Below are 18,527 nucleotides of genomic sequence, written 5' to 3'. Positions count from 1 at the left end.
TCTATTACAACAATAGATGCATTGCAGGAACCGATTGCACAAATTCGAAAGTATAAGAAGAATTTTTATAATTTCAAAAATATAGTTTACCACGTGTCAGTGACAAATAATACTGAAATATTTGTAGATTTTATAAATTTGTAGAATTTATACGGAAGCAAAAGAAACGTTGAGCGGATTCGTGAAATTTCCTTTCGTAAGTGTGACATTGATGCAATAAAATTCAAGAATGTATGTTGATTAAAAAGGACGCGCAAATGGAACGTCCCATTAACGTAACTCTGAAACGAAAAGACCCAATTCCAATCCTTCTCCCGGCGACGACAATGTAAACTAATCCTTGTTTCCTAAAATGCATTGATTCCTATGCGAGGAATACTTAACACGATCGAAAACGCAAGAACTCGAATCGATGTGTCGTACATTGTTTGAAAAAGAATGGCGCAATGGATTCTTCGTAAAAGAGGCCAATTTCATGGCTTAACACCGACCGTGGTGGCCATATTGTTCGTTGCGTAATTGGCCATAGACGACGGATTCATGAGCGCGAGAATTCGAATTCGCCGTTGGCTTTATCGCGCGTAGAGTAATACGCGGATTAAGAGACCGCTAATACTTCGCGCGGAATTTCAACGCGTTTCGGTTTACACGGGGTCTGTCTCTTTGAAGCGCGGCGACGGCGTCGTGAAACGTAATTAAACTGCCGGAAGCATGGCGTAAAAGGCACTGCCACTCACCTCAATCTGCTGTGCTCCGAATGCGGCGACTCCTCGGGCGATTTGTAACTGTTACCGGTCTGAAAATCAAAAAGACACTTGTTAGAAACAGCCTGCTTTTCCGATCGTTACTTAGCACGATCAAAACACGCGTTAACTTATAGAAAAGATAATCATAAAGTCGCGATAACGTTTCGTAGAGTTTTAATATTTGTGAAAATGGTAAAACGTCGAGGTGTGATCAAAGAAGTTAGAACGACGATACAAAAGAATATTTGTGTAAGTACCGCTAATTCAAAAGTAGACAAGTTCGCGGTGAGCGTCGAGTAAACGCTCTTCCTGAATGTCTGACCAGGACGACCGTATTCTACTTGTTGAATTAGAACTTTTCGGACGGTGTACTATTTCTCTGTCAACTGAGCCTTTTTGATCACCGATGTATATTGTTCTGTGTACCTTAAGGTATATAGAGACTATATAACTAATGGAGATTTGAATAATATTATTCATCATTAACTCCCTGTCCTACGATTTACTTAGTTGGTACTTAAGTCGGCGTTATTTATCGTTACTGTAACACCCTGTCAGATATGAAATATGGATAAATAATACATAATCATTAGTAACTTAACTAGACTAATTACTTCATGAATCATAGAACTTCTTCCTAATCAACCAAGACTTCTTGTAGACAGTATCGGTCCATTAACTGACAAAACGTCTAATTTTTCAGTATTCAACGATTCTCGCAATAGAATCACTCATTACCAATGCATCACGACGGTGTCGTCCCGAGGTGACCTAGTCCCGTTGTCGCGACGCCGGTTTAATTTCGTCAGAATTACGTCACAATTCGGTCGCGGCATGAACAACTCTCATTTCGATGTACGCGAAATAATATTCGAAGCGGCTCAAGCTATTCCCTGCGCGGCGAGGTCGAGCGACCGGCGGAAATCGTGCGATAAATCGTTTCCCACCGTCGTTGACGCCATCGGCCGGCAATAAAGCTACTAAAGAAGACAGACGATATAAATTTGCGAATCATGGTCCGTGGACTCGTATTTCCAAACCAATATTCTGCTGAATATCGAATTTATAGTTAACGTCTCGTACCTTGAGCAGCATCGTGCGTTTCGAATCGCGCTCGATCGTGGCAACAAATGAAATCCAAGAGAACGCAGGATATACCGGGAGCCAACGAGAATTTATATCAATTAAAAGGTGAAAACGGAGAAAAAGAAAGAATAACGAGTAAAGGAGAAGGAAAGAAAAAAGGAATTGAGGAAACGAGAAAACGAATATCAAAGAGAGAAATGCCGAACTCGTATTCGCAGATGGAGATAGCTAATAGGTTTCCATCGAGCCGATTCCCGTCGTAAATTTCTTCGTTAGAGCGGCACGATTCGACGTTTGTACGGAGAGCAAACAGCAAGGCGCGCGCGCGTTATCGACGATGCAATTATATCGGCGATCGACGGGGCTTCCACCGTGCCACCAGTTATTAGCAGAATGATACAATTATCTCGGAAGCGATTAGTCGACTCACGACACGAGCCGGTGCAACTCGTCCCTCCCCTCTTTCTCCGTGTACCGATGAAATTTACGTCGCCTGAAAATGGCGGCAATTAGCCGTCAACTTGCGAGAAGAACTTTCTTCTTTTCGTCCTATTTTTGCACCCTCTCTGAATTTCGATCGGTCTCGTCATCGTCCCTGCGTCACTCGTACGACCGAGTTACCTACCAGAATTCGAGGTAACTAAATCGGATCAGCAACATCGGAAGAGCGAAATCGCAAAAGCAAAATCGGAACAGCAAAATCGGAGCGAGCTGCGATGTTTTTGAAATTGCAGCGACGAAACGGAATCGCGTGTAACGTCGACAGTATTAATCGTTATGGAAATATACGCGTGAGCACAATGGCGATGGCAAAAGGCGAGCACGGGCCGCCGGGCCGTTCACGCGATATCGCACCACTGACAATAATAATTGTTTCGATTCAGACGGAAATTGAATAGCGGGCGCGGGTATTATTAAAGGATTGTTCACGTTGGTAGTTACGCCGCGTCGTTATTACAAGTTCAATCTTTCGCTAATTGGCAGATGTGCGCCGCGTGTAGGTCCCGTTCCCCGACTGTTCTCCATTGTATCTAAAGCGAGTTCGTGGTGACGTTCTCAGAGAGAAGAAGGAAAGTGGACACAATGGTCTTTCGCAACTCAAGAAGACAAGGAACTTATATCGACAGCTCCGTCGGATAATTTAGGAATAGATGATGTTTGAATGTATTGGACGTATCTATGCATGTGTATGTGTGTATCTGGAGTGGTGCGATGTACAGGATACTTTTTTCTTCGAAGGAAGATATTTCAAAGAAAACGAAGAATACTGAATCCAAATATTTATATTTAATCAAATTGTCTAATTTTCATTCAATTTAATAATACCGTGCTGTATTACGACGAAAACGCTCACCTTCCCAGCCGACGTTCCACCTTTCATTCTGCAGGTGTTTTGCTCCCAGGCCATTCATACGAAGCGAAATTCACGTTCTTCCAGTGATACACTGCTGTTCACGCGACTCACCATTATTTCCCACCCCTTGACTAATTCACTCGAATTTTAAGCGTATTCCCTCTATTCATCGGCGACTTTCGCGCAATTGTATACGAGCCAAGTGGCGATCTAGCACGATCGACTACCTTTTGGCACGAGAAACACTATCAACCGTTCCTTCAGGAAGAGAGGAACATGCGTCTAGGAAGAAACTCGACGCGAGAATGAGGAAGAACAAGAGATTCGACTCTATGCGTAGGCGGCCAACGAAGCGAACTAGGAAGAACAATTAGGAAGTCGCCAAAATATATCTCTGATGGGACGCGTTTAATTTTGAAATAAAGCTTACGCCATCGTAGATGAACTCTTGGAAGAGTTTGGTAACTTACGAAGGCATCAATTTTGAAATAAAGTTAATGCGAGATTAACGTATAAGATATATGGATAACGGACTTCTTTCAACTAATTTTTATCCACGATAATTTATAATCCTTACTTTAGTAAAGGAACGATTGCTCAATTTGTTAATGAACATTTTAAGGTACAATAAGAAACCTTCATTAATTTTCCTCGTTCTGCGATCTCCTTCAATTTATAAAGCTGATAAATAAGAAACTATTATAATTTGTACCCTTACCCCCCTTTTAGTTAGATACGTCAACGTCATTCGATAGAAATCACAATAGTTCACTGCATCAAGGAACTCAGCGTACGACCTTTGATCACTTTAACTGCGTTAATCGCATTAAACGCCAATAAATTGTATGTTTAATAGATTTTCTGATTCGATAGTCTCTTTTTGTTCATAATCCTTCTGCAAGTATAGTGTTAATAGAACATTGTTATTCACAAACGACTTGTAAGCGCATTATATTCCAAAGGGTCATACATAATAATAATAATAATAACGTCTCCCTTATACCATTTCACATCTTATCACAAACTGATCCCTCTAATACACTTTATTCCAAAGACTTACGTTTATAGTGGAGAAAGGGATATAAAGACTAGATGACGAAACAGAAGAGCGTCAGAAAAGGGAAAACATGGAACTGCTACAAGGAATAGAGGTCTACGACACGAGTTAAACAACTTCAGACGCCTTCAGCATTCTTCTCGTTTGGCGTATCTGCCGTGCGCACGGCAATTTTCACTCGGAATGCATCGAGCAGCGTCTTCTTCCGGTAAATTCTTCTTTTCCGAGAGGACGATGTCCTCTTCAGGGCGGTGAAATTCGGTGATTCCCTGAAAGGAGCACGAGAAATTCAATTTGTTCGCATATCACGTCACTCTTGTCGACGATTTATCGCCCGTTCTGAATGGATTCCTGAGTGGACAAGTGACCGACTTGCGACGCGTGCCGCTACTGGCCCAGAATTAACGTCACGCGACGTGTCCGGTGCAACGTTTCACATTTTGCTTCTTTTTGGCGTCGCGGTGAGAAAAATTTCGTACAATTGTTTATAAATAATACATATGCTCGTACAAGAACGAATAATATCGTTAAATAATTGTAACATTAAAGTGATTAGGTAGTAAGAAGTAATACGCGAGGTTCGACTGAGACAGTATATCGAGATAGTATAATCCAGACTTCTTACGAAAATTCTATCAACTTTTTGTACTATGCTTGTCTCTTCTATGAAAATTGTTTCCCGTATCATTTTCGCAGGCTAATAAATTTACATCTATAGCTTGTTTCGAAACAGAACATTTAGTTTCGAAAAATTTTAATATGGGAGTCTGCTGGAATTATTCGTCGGTCGTGTTACGGATATTTTCGGTGTGCACAAAATTAAAAATCTACTTCCTCGCCAATTAAACGATCGATAAATTCTACGTAACAACCGCTAGCTATGAAAATAGAACAGCACACCGTTTCCTCAACCTAACACAAAAATCTCCACTTCATTTTCGTCGAAAGCACATCCTTTACACCTCTACCTCGACAAAGCAGTCCTTACAGCATTAATCTATCATGACCCCTCAACGTTGCACGATGGACAAAGATCGATCAGCGTCCAATCTCGACGCTGCTTTGCATGCCAGGGAACCGGTAGTTCGAAAAGAACTACAGAGAACAGGGAATTTTAATAGGGAAGTAGTCAGAGAGCAGAGGTAAGCGGTAATGCGAATTGTACGGACAGAGCTTTGGTAGTCCATCGAACAGCAAGGTTGTAAGCGCAGGCTTAGAGTGGATGCGGAATCAGCCTAATCACCCGGAAGTGTCGCCACTGTTCACCGCTAATCCGATCGCAGATGTTTCTCTCTCCATTCAACCCTCTGTCCTTCTGTTCGCTCTTTCTCTTACGTTCTGTCCCTTGCTGTCTGTTAACTGTTCCCTCGTGTTCACTCCATTTCACTTCCTCCCTCTCTCTCCATCGCTTCCTTTCTCTCTCCATCTACCGCTCCCTATCTCAATTCTGTCCCTTTCCTTTCCTCTATCCACCATCGTTCTGACCACAGTGTTTGTTTGCGGCTGCGTTAGGGAATCCTAATCGCGGTTGGTCCGTTTTCGCCCTAAATCTGTCATTGCGTGAGACCGGACCGCTTGAATCGAATAAAACGCGCTACCATGTACGAGCTGTTTAATCTTCTCACTCGGTTGTGCTTCTCCCTCGCGAGAAAATCGTGATTTTCGACGTGCATGCTCGATGTCCATCCTGATTGGTATTTGCTGCTCGTTGAATCTTTCATTTCGATCGATCGACTCTGGATGATGGAGGGTGAAAAGACTCGGGAGGACGGAATTTTCGAGTATGGATATCCGTGCTCGTTAGAAGTTGGCGAACACAACGGCGGATCGTTCGCACGGAAACTGTTTGTTCGAGAGAAATACATTGCACGCGAGAACGATTGTATAAACAAATTCGACAATGGCCGCGTTTATTGTCGTACGAAACGAAAATCGCTTATGAAGTCTCATTAACGGTACACCCGCCGTCTGCTTTCTCACCTTCTACGAAATAATCGCGTAAAAATGTTCGAGGAAAGAATAATGGACGAAATAATTATATTCCCGTGTGTCGCGCGAAAAAATTATTCCGTCGCAAGCGGTAAACATCGCAGAAAAGGACGCGTCAAACGTCTGCTCGCGCACGATGGAGTTTCGAATGCTCGGAACGCACCAATGAACGAAGAACGCGCGACCTAGAGTTGAGGAAGAATAACGTACTGGGGTAAAGTAAATGAGAGAAAAGGAGAAAGATGAGAGAGGAAGGAAAGAGAACAGAAGCAAAGAGAAAGGGAGCAAAGAAAAAACGAAGCTGCAAGGAAAAAGAAGGAAAGGCAATGCGAGGAAAATCCAACGGTACGTGTTCATACGCGGAAAGAAGGAAAAGGATTGCTCTTTCGCACTAGAGGAGGAGTAGCAGGAAAATATTTTTGAAGCGAAGAACGCGCGCGTTAGTAGGAGAGCCACTCTAATTAGCTTGGTATACGGGGTGGCTTTTTGTTTAATTAACACGCCCGTAGTAAACTACCCTTGTACCGCGTACCGAGACCTTCCTATCCTCTTCCACTCTTCCCCCGTTCCCTTCTCCCCGTTGCTTTCTGTGTGCCGGCAGTTTATGCTTCTTATTTTCTCCACCATCCCTCTTTACTTTCCAGTTCCTAGACCCCTTCGTTGCCTTCCGTTCGCTCCGCGATACATTCGATAGGTATTTGTTTGCTTAAAAATCTACGCTCAAGGGTATCGGGTTTAAAAAGTGATGCGCGAATGAAAAAAGTCGCGATGCAAAAGAGGCGCGACTTTTTTACATCGCACTGCCAACATCGCTTTGGCTCACCATCTTTTTCTCCTTTTTTTTTCTCCTTTCAACGCTGCCTTTCTTTTCTACGTTTTCTCTCCCCTTCGTTTCTTTTTGTCCTTTTTAATTTCCTCTCTTCCCCCACCCCTCTTCCCTCTTTTTTTCTTTCGTAGCACTCGTACCGACGTTGGTCCTCTCTGACTCTCTCTTTCGTTCGTCCGTCGGTTATTCTTTTCAACGGAACCAGACGAGATCGCGTGTACCGTTGGCTTTAGCTCGCGGCATCGAGTAACCTTATATCCCTGGTGATATATCCATCGTGCAATTCTCTGTCTGTACGCTCAGCTCGAGAATGAATAAAATAAACCATACCTGGTAGCTGTCGAGTTGTTTGTCCACGACGCGACACGAGAATCCTTTCCACCAGACATTTCATCCCTTGGATACGCGGTAATTGCATGCTTCTCGATTTAAAGGCAAATATTCGTTACCTTCCTTGTACAAGGACAATTAACACGATAAATTACGAAGGATAATTAGGGGACGATCGAAACTTGTCTTACAATTAATAAGTTCTATCGGATAGCGTCTATTATCGAGCAATTTATTATCCGAGACACGTGCTGCCCTTACATCCCGGAAATCATATTAAATGTTCGTTATCGAGGTCGAGCTCTAGAAATGCGGTTCGACCTGAAAGTAACTGTGTATGGCCGCCAGCCACCACCGTACTTAGGATACGACCACGTTCATCTATGAAGTTTAGATGCCTGTACATGCTGGCGAAGAGATGATCGAGTAATTCTCTTTGAGTCCGACTACTAGATTTGACTTTCTTCGTTGTAAGGGACGAGTAGTCGGGAAGAAATAGCATTGCGCATTTCGCGTAAAAACTAGGCCGAATACGCAAGACAAGCCGGCACGGTGTTTCGTGTCTGTTCGAGCAACGAGGCACATGATTCGGTTCTGTCTAGTCTGTACGTAGGTGGACGTTAGGTGCAGGTGGCGCAACGTATTTATAGCCGCTTCGTGACTGCTCTTCCTCTTCGCCAACAATACGCCGTTCCTCCTGCTTCTCCTGCAACTTCTGTCTGTTCCTCCCTTCCCTAACTGTTCGACCCAGTAGCTTTACCAGCCCTGCCTCACGGTGTCGTTTACTTCTCGCGAAAGTCCAGCCAGTCCAAAGCTCTCTGGTTCCTCGTGCAACGAATTCCGTCACGCTTACAAGGGGGAAACAGATCTCGAATTTTTCACGGCAAGTTGGTATCGGAAATTTGTTAACTTTGTAACTTGTCTTCTCTTGTTATCCGGAGAAATAAGAAAGAGTATTAAATAGCTTTGCAATGGACTGTAGATCGTATCTTATAATTGAACTCCATCTTTTCAGCTTATGACTGCTATTGACTGAGTTGAATAAATTGTACCGTCGCCTTGTGATTGCTACATTCGGGCACGAGTGTTTTACAGTCAAACCGATCAATTCTATTTTATATGAAATTCTCAATGTCAGTAGTCAGCTACACAATTAAAATTTATCATTTTTTATCAATACTACACCTGGAAGCTTTACTTTCGACAGTTCCGCGATATCCATAAAAACTGCAACCTCTAAAGAAGATCCAAAATCCTCTAATCACCGCCAATTATAATAATTCCAACTGACTTGTCCAATGTCTCTGTTGTGTATCAGATATCAAACAAGCCGCTTAAAGCAACGATAGATCCTGCTTAGCGCGCCTCAAGTAATCCGTCAAAGCGGAGGAGATGGCAGGTCTCTCTCGGCATGTGGCCCGCAAAGAACTTTGACAAGATCCAGGTACGGCAAATGAACCGATCTAGCATTCAACGAGTAATTCCCGTGTCATGAATGGAATGTAACGCGGTTCTATTAATAAGCGCCGTGTATTTTGAGCTCGATGCGTATTTAGCTTAGAGAAGAAGTCTGGCTCGCGTTGAATCGCGTAAAAGCATGACGAAATCGCGGGAAGGGTTTTCGGTCAACACTTTTACGTCAGGTCGGTTCGTCGGTATCAGATAACGACGCAGCTACTTTGAGCCAGGGACTCTGAAACCACCCAGCGTCGTTAAACCGTTAAACTCTTGTCCAAACTCGGCGAAACTCGTTTGCTCGGCGCCCACCGTTATCTCCTCCGCGGGATCTTCCTTCTTTCCGTCTAGCCTGCCTTTTGTCCCTTTTGTACATCCCTGTGAGTTGCTTGCATCCACTCTCTCTCTCTCTCTCTCTCTCTCTCTCTTCTCCTGCGTTGCCGAACACTCGGCATCCTTTCACTTTGTTTCGATCTTCGTCGTCCCGTTCCAAAGAATCTCCCGCTTCTTCTATGGTGCTGATCTTGAAACTCGTTCACCATCACACTCCGAGCATAGTCTGTAAGCACTAGATAGCTTGGGATCGCTTCCGCAGATACGATCCAAGGATATGACTCGACCTGGTGAAAGAAATTACAGACTGGTTGACTGATTTTTTACTTGCGAGTAGCGGGCAAAGTAAGTTTCAAGTGTGTTTGATCTTTAGCGCACAGAGGATTTTCTCGATCGGTAATTTATAAGAATGGTTGCCAAAAATGGATTGTTGATTTAGGTTGAAACATTTACCTCGTGTTTGGAAAGTGATTGGTGCTTTGCTTCAACTTGAAGGTATGAGGTATTGACCGTAATATTTAGCGAATTTTTATCCGATGTAGAGATCGATCGATCGATCGAAGGATTTGAGAGACAACTCCTTTATTTCGATAATACGAATGCTGTTTAATTCAACGAATAAGATATCGGATGATTTCAGCAGATTTTCGTTCATTGTAGAAGTTCGTCAAATTTTTAGTGTAAGAGAAAGTGAACAATTTTACAGATACCGTTAAGCAACTTTTGCTTGAAAAATCACGCTCCAAGTAGATACAAGAATACGCTTATGGAACAGGAGAGACGAGGTATTTGTAAACCGAGCTCCTCGAGAGCGAACTATAATGCAGCCGTTCACACGCAAGGGCACACGTACTCGAGGATGGAAAGGGCTAAAGCACACTTGACTCTAAGCTGGCAGTGACGACGATTTATCTTAGACGTATCCCCTATAGAGTGTCACGATCCCTTTTAAGTAGCGCATAGGTTGAGCCATTAAAAGGCAATGATCGATGATTCGCCGCGGTGCTGTTCCATGTACGCTATCCATTATACCAGCTGGCAGTATATCTATCCGGCGGCTGGTACTCTAAAATTCATTCACCGCGTATAAGCACCGAAATGGCCGCGACAACCGCTTCAAATCACCGCGTGGCCCGGCCTGTTTTCGGGATTATGCTCACCGTAAATTTGAAATTTCGAATTACGCCGTTGTTACGTCCGCGCAACGCCACGCTGAATTTTCAACCAAGGAAACGTTTCCCGTCTTTACAAACTCTGACGGGTTTTAATATCAAACGACGTCGCGCACCAAATTACGGCTTGGTTGAAACAAAACCGACCATAGTTATCGTCCAATTTAACGATACTTATGTTACACTAAATTGAAAGAAAAAAGCAAGAGAAGAAAAGTAAACCGAAATAATAAAGTTGTGCTTATGAATAAAGTCCATAATGGTGTATACACGTGTGTTCATCCTTTCTTTTTCATGTAGTATACACGGGCGGGTTATTAAAGGGTAACAATCGACGACTCATCGCGACGTCATTGGTCCCACGGGCTACTTCGCGCTGAATTCGTAATCAACGCAGGATCTCGAAATGCATCCACAATGTATTACTAGCAGTCTTTCCGTTCCCTCCTTTGAAAAAGCTTTGCAACGCTTGCCATAAAACAACGGTTCATGGAAAGAGCAAAAAAGTGCAACTAAAAAGTTAGCCACAGCCTATGTCTCTAATAAAGGTTCATCTTGCATGGTGCACGCGAAACAGGTAACACGCCCCTAAATATTCAACCACCGACTTCTATGCTTTCTATTGACCACAAACACCCTTTCAAGGTAGACTTTAAAAACTTACACGATCGAGTTTCGATAATAGCTGTACGAATTTGCGGCCACGGTAACACGCGTCCATTTCCTTTAAGGATCGGCACGACTATCGATTCCTTTGTCGTTGCGACGTAATGATGGAGGTAATGACGGTGATATCCGGATGGCTCATGGTCGAGTCTGTGAGCAATACGACCTCTCGTAGTACAGGTCCGTAGAGGGGACGGAGGGCAACGATGGGACGGGACCTATCGAGGATGTAGAGGCGGGCAAGCTACGAGCCTCATAATCAAGCCACGTCACAATGGTATTCCTCTAATACATTCGGGGATCCCGTGTATTGGAGGGTCGTGCCACTGAATGGACTATCTACGTGTCGTATACCGCAATATAGGACACGTAATATCAATGTTGAGCCCCTCAGCTGATTATTGCGCCAGCCAGCGCAAAGAGCGAGCCGGATTATACCCTTTAACGACGCGCGTTTGTACACGTCATCGTTCACCGCGATCCTGCGGTTGTCGAAATTGCTGTGTACGTAACATCAACTCCGCGTGCAACACTCTGTAATTTATGTTTCATCGTTTCTCCGATTCTAAGTGGATAAAAGAATTGGAGTAAAAAATGCGAGAGTGGAAGATGCGTTTAAGTGGATAAAGATGTTCATTGGTCAGACCATGCTATTCCTGAATTTCGGTAGATGAAACATGAGTTTGAGTAACTTCGATGGAATCAATTAAACGATAGTTTCGACAGCGCAGGGCCTATTCTGTTTCTTTCGTAGGTTAGAATATTCCTATATTCACGAAGGTAATAGAAAATATACTATTTGAGTGGCTATAAGGGCGTAAGTGGTGCTGAGTGGTGTGTCTCAATCTCACGGAAGCTCTTGTCGTGGAAGAATCGGGGCAAACGAGGTCGGGAAGAGAAAGGAAGATGAAAACATAAAGGGAGAACGAGTGCGCGAAAATAGAAGAGACTGGCAGAAACAAAGAATAGAAAAATAACGAAAGAGAGAAAAAGAAGTAAAGAAGAGCGACGGGAGAAACGGAGAAGCGAGAGCCAACTGGAAAAGCAACAGGTGCCGACGTCTAGATAGCGAGCAACCCCTACCGCCTTTCACCCCTTCGCTTACCGTTTATACCGTGCCCCACTCTGTCTCTCGCCGGCAACCTTCCACTGTTCCTCTGCTCGTGTCTACCCTCGAACAGATTCCGGCGAGATAGCAAAAATGTTTAATGGGGTGAACTCGCCGGAAAATGCCGGGCGACCCGCGTCTCCTTGTAACGGCGAAGGCCTGAAAATGTCGTTTCCCTCGATCAGTTTCGCATTAACAACTCGAGAACTGCTTATCGAAGGCCTTTTCGTGTTTAGCGTAGCCATCTCCCTCTTTCTGTCCGTTCGAATACCGCGTCGGTCGAGTTACTTGAATTTCTGCCACATCGCTCGGTTCATCGTGTCTTGTACACAAGGAATGGAAAAGAGAGAAAGAAAGAGAGAACGAGAGAGAGAGAGGAAACACCGAGGTAATTCCGTTGTTTCTTGACATGGGCTGGCTCTGTCTTGTTCGGTGGACGCAAACAAATAACGAGAAAACTCGTGACCAGGAACGGCTTGGTTCCCTTGATCCCTAAACAGGAAATGAGAATGGAAACGCTGGCAGTCGTAAGGGAAATTATTCCGTACGCACGTTGCCGGCGTCTCGATGCGGAAAATTGACTTCTTTAAGACGTTCAGCCCACTGTTTTAACGAGATTTCTTATCGGTAATGATATTCCCTTGAGCCACCTCCAGGGCTTTACCCAACCTTCTCGTCGAAATAATACAGCGGATTGTTTTCTTCGACTTTCCGCTGTCCCGAGTTAATGGTTCTTCCGCGAAAGATTATTTTATCGAGGAAATTCGTATTTTATGAGATGATCACGGTGTTTCCGAGAAGAATTAATCGTCAGTGATTTAAGAACCTTGCAAAGGGGAATTTTAAATACGTCTTGTAGGAGATCTTAATAGAGTTCTTTGCAAGAATCCTTCGTTGAAAAATCCGCGTCCTTTACTCCTGCCCACGAATCTTTTACTCTTTACCTTTTTTTCCTAATTTCAGGGATTTTTCGATATACTAATCAATATTAATTGGAGGATAGCGCGAGAACCAAGAACCTTCTCGAGACTATTGTCACGCGAGCGCTCTGAAACGAATCTCCAAAGTCGAGATCTCTCGTCCCGGGTGCTTCTTGTGCGAATTAATGGGACGCGTTAATAAGGACTTGCGTATTTCAACCGGGAATCTAGCGGTAATTAAATTTACATCAGAATGGAAGAGGAAAGTAGACGGTGCAAGGAAGACAAAAAATAGAGAAAAAGAGTCGCGCTCGTGGAAGCCCGTGGAGCGTGGCCACGTGTTCTTTTTCATTAACGTAGCAAACGGATGGTTAGAAACCAAGACCTTAATGCGAACAGTTGAAAAGCAATTATGCTTCCGAAGTTCTGGCCGTTCGTTCGGCATGAGATCAGATGCTTCTTCGTTCACTGACACGAATATCGCACGCGCCACTGAGGAAAATATACGCTCCGCGAGCCGCAACCGTAATAAATTTTAACTAAAACAACCGGTCGGTGATTTCGAAATTTACGTTCAACCTCGATGACCGAAACTTAATGACTTCGATGCGCCCCTATACAGGGTACACCTGATCCGCGTGTGTCAAAGGACTGCGTAAATTTTGGCGTGTACTTCATCATTGCCCACACACGACCCTCCGTATTCGTGATTATTTATATTGTACGCGAGTACGTAATAATAAATTTTTGATCAAATTGACACTTGTTTTTTTTTTGTTAATTAATACTCGTTTGTGATGCCTTATTTTCGCGATTCAATATGTTTAGATATCATATCCTTACCACGAGACGAAAGTTCGAGGAAAAATCTCTCGAGTACAGAGGAAGGCTACCGCACGTTCTACAGCGACGGGTTTACGTTTTAAACATCAGCCACGATACGAAGCGGCAGCATTCCGTATTAATACGATTTCGCGTGCCAGCCTCTGGGCCAAGCTTTACGACTCCGTGAGCGCGATTAAACGCTCTTTTCTGGCGCAGCCTCGTCTCGGCCGTAAATACTCCGGTTGTAATTCAACAGGTACAACTGTTGGCCCGATTAATCTTTAAACTCGCGCACCTAGAGAACCGGCGTGCTTCCACTGCTCGTAACCGTTCTATTTCCATTTCCATCTGTTTCTATCGGTATTACGAAATTCTCCAAGAACATCCCCCTTTTCCATTCCAATATCTCGATGTAAAAATTCCTTTTTAGAAATGCTTGTGAGACATAAGCAACTAAATATTATATTGGTAACACAATACATACGTAACATCGTTTGGTAACGTAATATGTACCATTGTGATAAATAATGGCATAAATATTTAATTCAGTTTATACGAAGAATCTCGACATCGGGATCAAAAGGGGAAAGGTTTTGGTAGACATCGTAGGCCGCGCCAATGTGGATGCCCTCACTTCCTATGCTAATATCGAGACTCGGCCGCTTTCATAAAGGCGTCGCTCGACCTGTTCGCGAAATAAGATGGTGAGTTTACGAAGAAGCCGAGTCGAGAGCGAAAGAGTGGGCCACAAAAGTGGAAAAGGGATGAAGAGAGACGGGGCACTGAGCAGAGGATAGAGGGTGGTTCCGTTATGCTCGCGGCATCTGCCACCACCGTATCCGAAATACGATACTTTGTTTGCCCAACCTGACAGTCTTGTATACGATGCACGCCTGTGCACGGCCGTGGCCTGGCTGCGTACAGCTAAGAAGAACACGAAATCCGACGAATGCACCGAATAAATCAAAATACAACGAGCATATCGAGATTCCGATATTTTCCGCGGCCGTGGATCCATTCGCGGCAAGTCTCTCGTGTACATGATCCGGGATTTGAATCACCGTGGAATCCCTTTGAAACGACTTTTGGGAGAGCGATCAATATATGTGGTAAGTGTCATTATCGTGTATTATATTTTTTGCACATATTTCATATTTATACAATATTATGGGAAAATTGTAGGCAAGAATTTATTTGTAAAATAACAATGATTGCGCGATCGTCGTACTACAATCCTTCTTCTGTTCGACTAAAATTCGATAAAATTATTACGCTTAATTATTTCTCGAGCCTATTAATTTTTTATTATTTACTCTTTACTCGATACGGTCACTCCTAGAAAACGTTTAAATATTGGGTAGCCATACACCCTTCGCTTATAACGTCACTTCAAGCACTTTTATAAACATTAGTCCAAACATTCTTCATTGCTTGACAAAACTTTCATCACTCTCATGATGCACGGATATAGACTGTTCCTTGTGATAATTTCGATGAATATTTGACGAATATTACACGTCTTTGTCGTACTTGCAGTAACGTGATCAATCCAAAAGAGCAAGAAGATCAAATTGGAGGACAAAAATGGAACATACTAGTAGGTAGTAAAAAGTTAAAAATCTCCTCAATTATCGTTTATGCAGCGACCGTCAAGAATGCGAGATCCTGCTGTCTGTACAATAGTACATATTTCGATTTAACATACTCCACAGCGTGTTCGTCAGCGATACCACCTAATAGGGCCATACCTTAGACCCAACCTGTACTCGGTAGTAAGATAGGCAATCTACTTGAGCCGATCGATAGTCGAACTATAATGCCGTGGGAACAGGAATTCCACAATGGAAACCACCACGATCTAACTGTCGTATAAGGAAATATTAACGCTACGAAGAAGAAACTTCACGTTCGGCATATCTAATACTCCGACACAAACTATAGAACAAAAACACTCGAATCTTCCACGTTCTCTGTCTCGAAATTGCTATATCTTCCGAGTCAGATCGTTCTAACCAATCGAGTTACCTCCTTCTTTCCAGCGTATTCTCTTTCGAACCAATATTCCGAGAGAATTGACGCGGAGAAACAGCATATTTCCCTTACTTTGGCGTCTTTATCTCGTTTCCGCTTGAAATAATACGTTCGATCCGCGTTTTAAACATTTCGGTTGCGCTCTCTTCGCCGTTCTCGTCTTAAACGTTATCGCACGGTCCTTCTGAAACCAACTAGAAAAGAGGCACGCCGGCTGAAACAGAGACGAATTCCAGAGTTTCTAAGTAAAGAGACGGCAATCGACACGGAATGAGCGAGAAAAAGCGAGGGTGGGCAAATTGAAACGCACCGATCGATACTGCCTCGAACGTATCGGTCCGCGGAATGTGGCGCGCGTGTGTAGGTGTATTTACGACAGAGGAAGAAAAAAGAACAAAAAGCGAAGTAGGAAGGCACGATATAAATTTGCCGCTGGCTCCTGCAGGCGTTCGCCATCCCCAGGCAATTCCTTCTCCACCTTCGGTCGCGATAATCAAATTTAATTCCAGAACATCGCCAGGTCGGATCGTAACCAACGTTACATTCGCCTATAATGAACGAGCGAAAAAGAAAAGAGAGATACCGTCTGTTGGATTCCGATGTATGGAAGAATGTATTCTATTGCGCCGAGGAAAATCTGAGACGAGTCTCGAGGTGGTGCGATGCCAGTCTCTCGGTCTCGAGATTCGTTCAACTAACCACGAAGTAGGCAGATCACGTTTTGATGGATATCGACACCGACAGCGTATTCTAATTAGCCTGACAAGGGATCTGAAGCTGAAGGGGGCGGAGAACTCGATATTCGTATTGATCTTTCCCATATATTCTTTTTCGAGTGGAATTGCGAATTTCCGCTCGCGTTCGTTCCGATACGAGCTCTTAAATATTGTTACATTTATTGGAATAAACAGGACTCGATTTTGATCAACAATTGATTAAATGTAATAATACAATTCGGGATGCGAGTACAAGCGTGTATAATGAGCAGAAATTACTCTGGTATTGGCTATGCCTGTATAATTATAAACAACCGGTCAAAAGTTTTCGCTCTAGTTGTTTTAATAATTCCACGGCGTACAGCGTACAGCGTTATGGGTACAATAAAAGCAGAGAGAACATGGACAAAATTTATCATCATATTCCTCGCTTTAAATCGACCATTTTTATATTTTCGATAAATTTAGGGAAAAAATTGCAACTCCAGCGAATGTCTCTCGATCTGTTTTCCAACTAAACTTTATTCTCATTTCTGTCATTGCGACAGTTCACTGTAATAATGTCTAACCTCATTCATGAGGGTTCATACTTATTCACGAAGTTTTATAAGGGTTCATAAAAGTTCATACGGGTTCATGAAAGTTCCATAAACGTTTATAAAGATTCGTAAGTGTTCATAAAGGTTGATAGTTCAGAATCCTACGTCCTCGGCGTAAAGCTCGAAGCGGAGAAGTCGTCCAAAAGAACAACCGCGAATTTAATCCAGACGCTAACACGATCACCCCCCGGCACTAATATCAATTGGTCGTCGTGGTTCGACGGCCAGGTCACAGTCTCGAGGACAAGCTCGGTTTATAGAAAACCTCGTCACGTTATTCGATACCTTTGGGCATTTCTTCTGGCCAGAGTGGAAAACAAGGGGGATGATAAAGTCTCGCTCGAGCGAGACGGTGTGTGCCTACCTATTAGATGAAAAGAAGGCAGGATAGCGAGCGAGAGGAAAAAGGGCGAGTCAAAAGAGGTGGGGAACGTGCCGTGCCGAAGAGCATCTGCAATCTTGTATGCAAATCGAGAGGTATGGAGTGAGACTCCGGTACGAAGTAAAAGAACGTAGAGAGAAAGAAAAAGAGAGAAAGAGAGAGAGAGAGAGAGTAGATGAGGCAAAGGCAAGGCTTGGAGAAGACAGAGAAGGCGCTTCGGGAAAAATTTGTTCTTTTAAGATTTCTGTATGCAAATACTCGCGAAACCCTCTGTTTTCCCGCCAGCCATCCTTGAATTTCCATTTTGCAGTCGTATTCGTATACTTGATATACTGGAACTGTACGTACACGTGTTACTCGCGTGTATCTGTGCGCGTGAACCGATGATGTCTGGTTTTATTAATGATCTACAACTGTCGGCGGAAACGTTATCGAGAGAATGGAGAGGGTTGAAAGGAAATAAGAGACTCGAAGCAAGAGCGAGGTGATACGAGAACCTGCTAGTAACAGTAATTACCATTAGTCCATTAGGATCTATAATTTGCTTAATCGGGCTCCCACGTATATTGCACTGTTTACTTCGAACCGTACACGCGACACACGTATCTTACAAACGGTCTTACATCGACGTTGACATCGACGTTCTCGTCGATGTTCATCGTGTCACATTCCTCCTGTATTTTCGACGATCCAGCTGCTTTCGGATCAAAGCAGGCTAATTTTCATCTAGGTAACCGAATATCGGCATGCTTGGGGATTTGCGGCGTAAGCTTCGCGCGAATACAGTGACTAATGAAATAAGTGAGAAAACATCAGTAAATATTGATGTAAAAGTCGTGTATCAAAATGAAATAAAATGAAATTAATTCTGTTCGTGTACCGTGTGATACTGAATTAACCAACACCGATCCTGTTTGTTCGTTTTCCCGATG

At 43.5% G+C, this 18,527-nt stretch overlaps 1 protein-coding gene across 5 annotated transcripts in view; it reads right to left on the bottom strand.

The window, feature by feature from the left end:
* LOC126918241 (zeta-sarcoglycan) overlaps positions 1–18,527 on the bottom strand; it is a 215,068-nt gene that overhangs the window by 78,117 nt on the left and 118,424 nt on the right. For 3 of the 5 annotated variants that reach the window (XM_050725941.1, XM_050725937.1, XM_050725940.1), the window contains one exon: positions 738–796. The exons of 1 other annotated variant lie outside the window; for it this stretch is intronic. Coding sequence is in view for 2 of the 4 variants with exons in the window: in XM_050725937.1 (XP_050581894.1) it covers positions 738–796 (59 nt within the window). In the remaining 2 variants the exon portion in view is untranslated. Of the gene's footprint in view, positions 1–737; positions 797–3,186; positions 3,464–18,527 lie in introns of those variants that run through there. One more of the 5 variants, XM_050725938.1, reaches the window with a different exon arrangement.

Source organism: Bombus affinis, chromosome 7 (assembly GCF_024516045.1).
Source record: "Bombus affinis isolate iyBomAffi1 chromosome 7, iyBomAffi1.2, whole genome shotgun sequence".
Lineage (NCBI taxonomy): Eukaryota > Metazoa > Arthropoda > Insecta > Hymenoptera > Apidae > Bombus > Bombus affinis.
The sequence above is the reverse complement of the archived record's forward strand: the minus strand, read 5'-3'. Positions and strand labels throughout refer to the sequence as shown.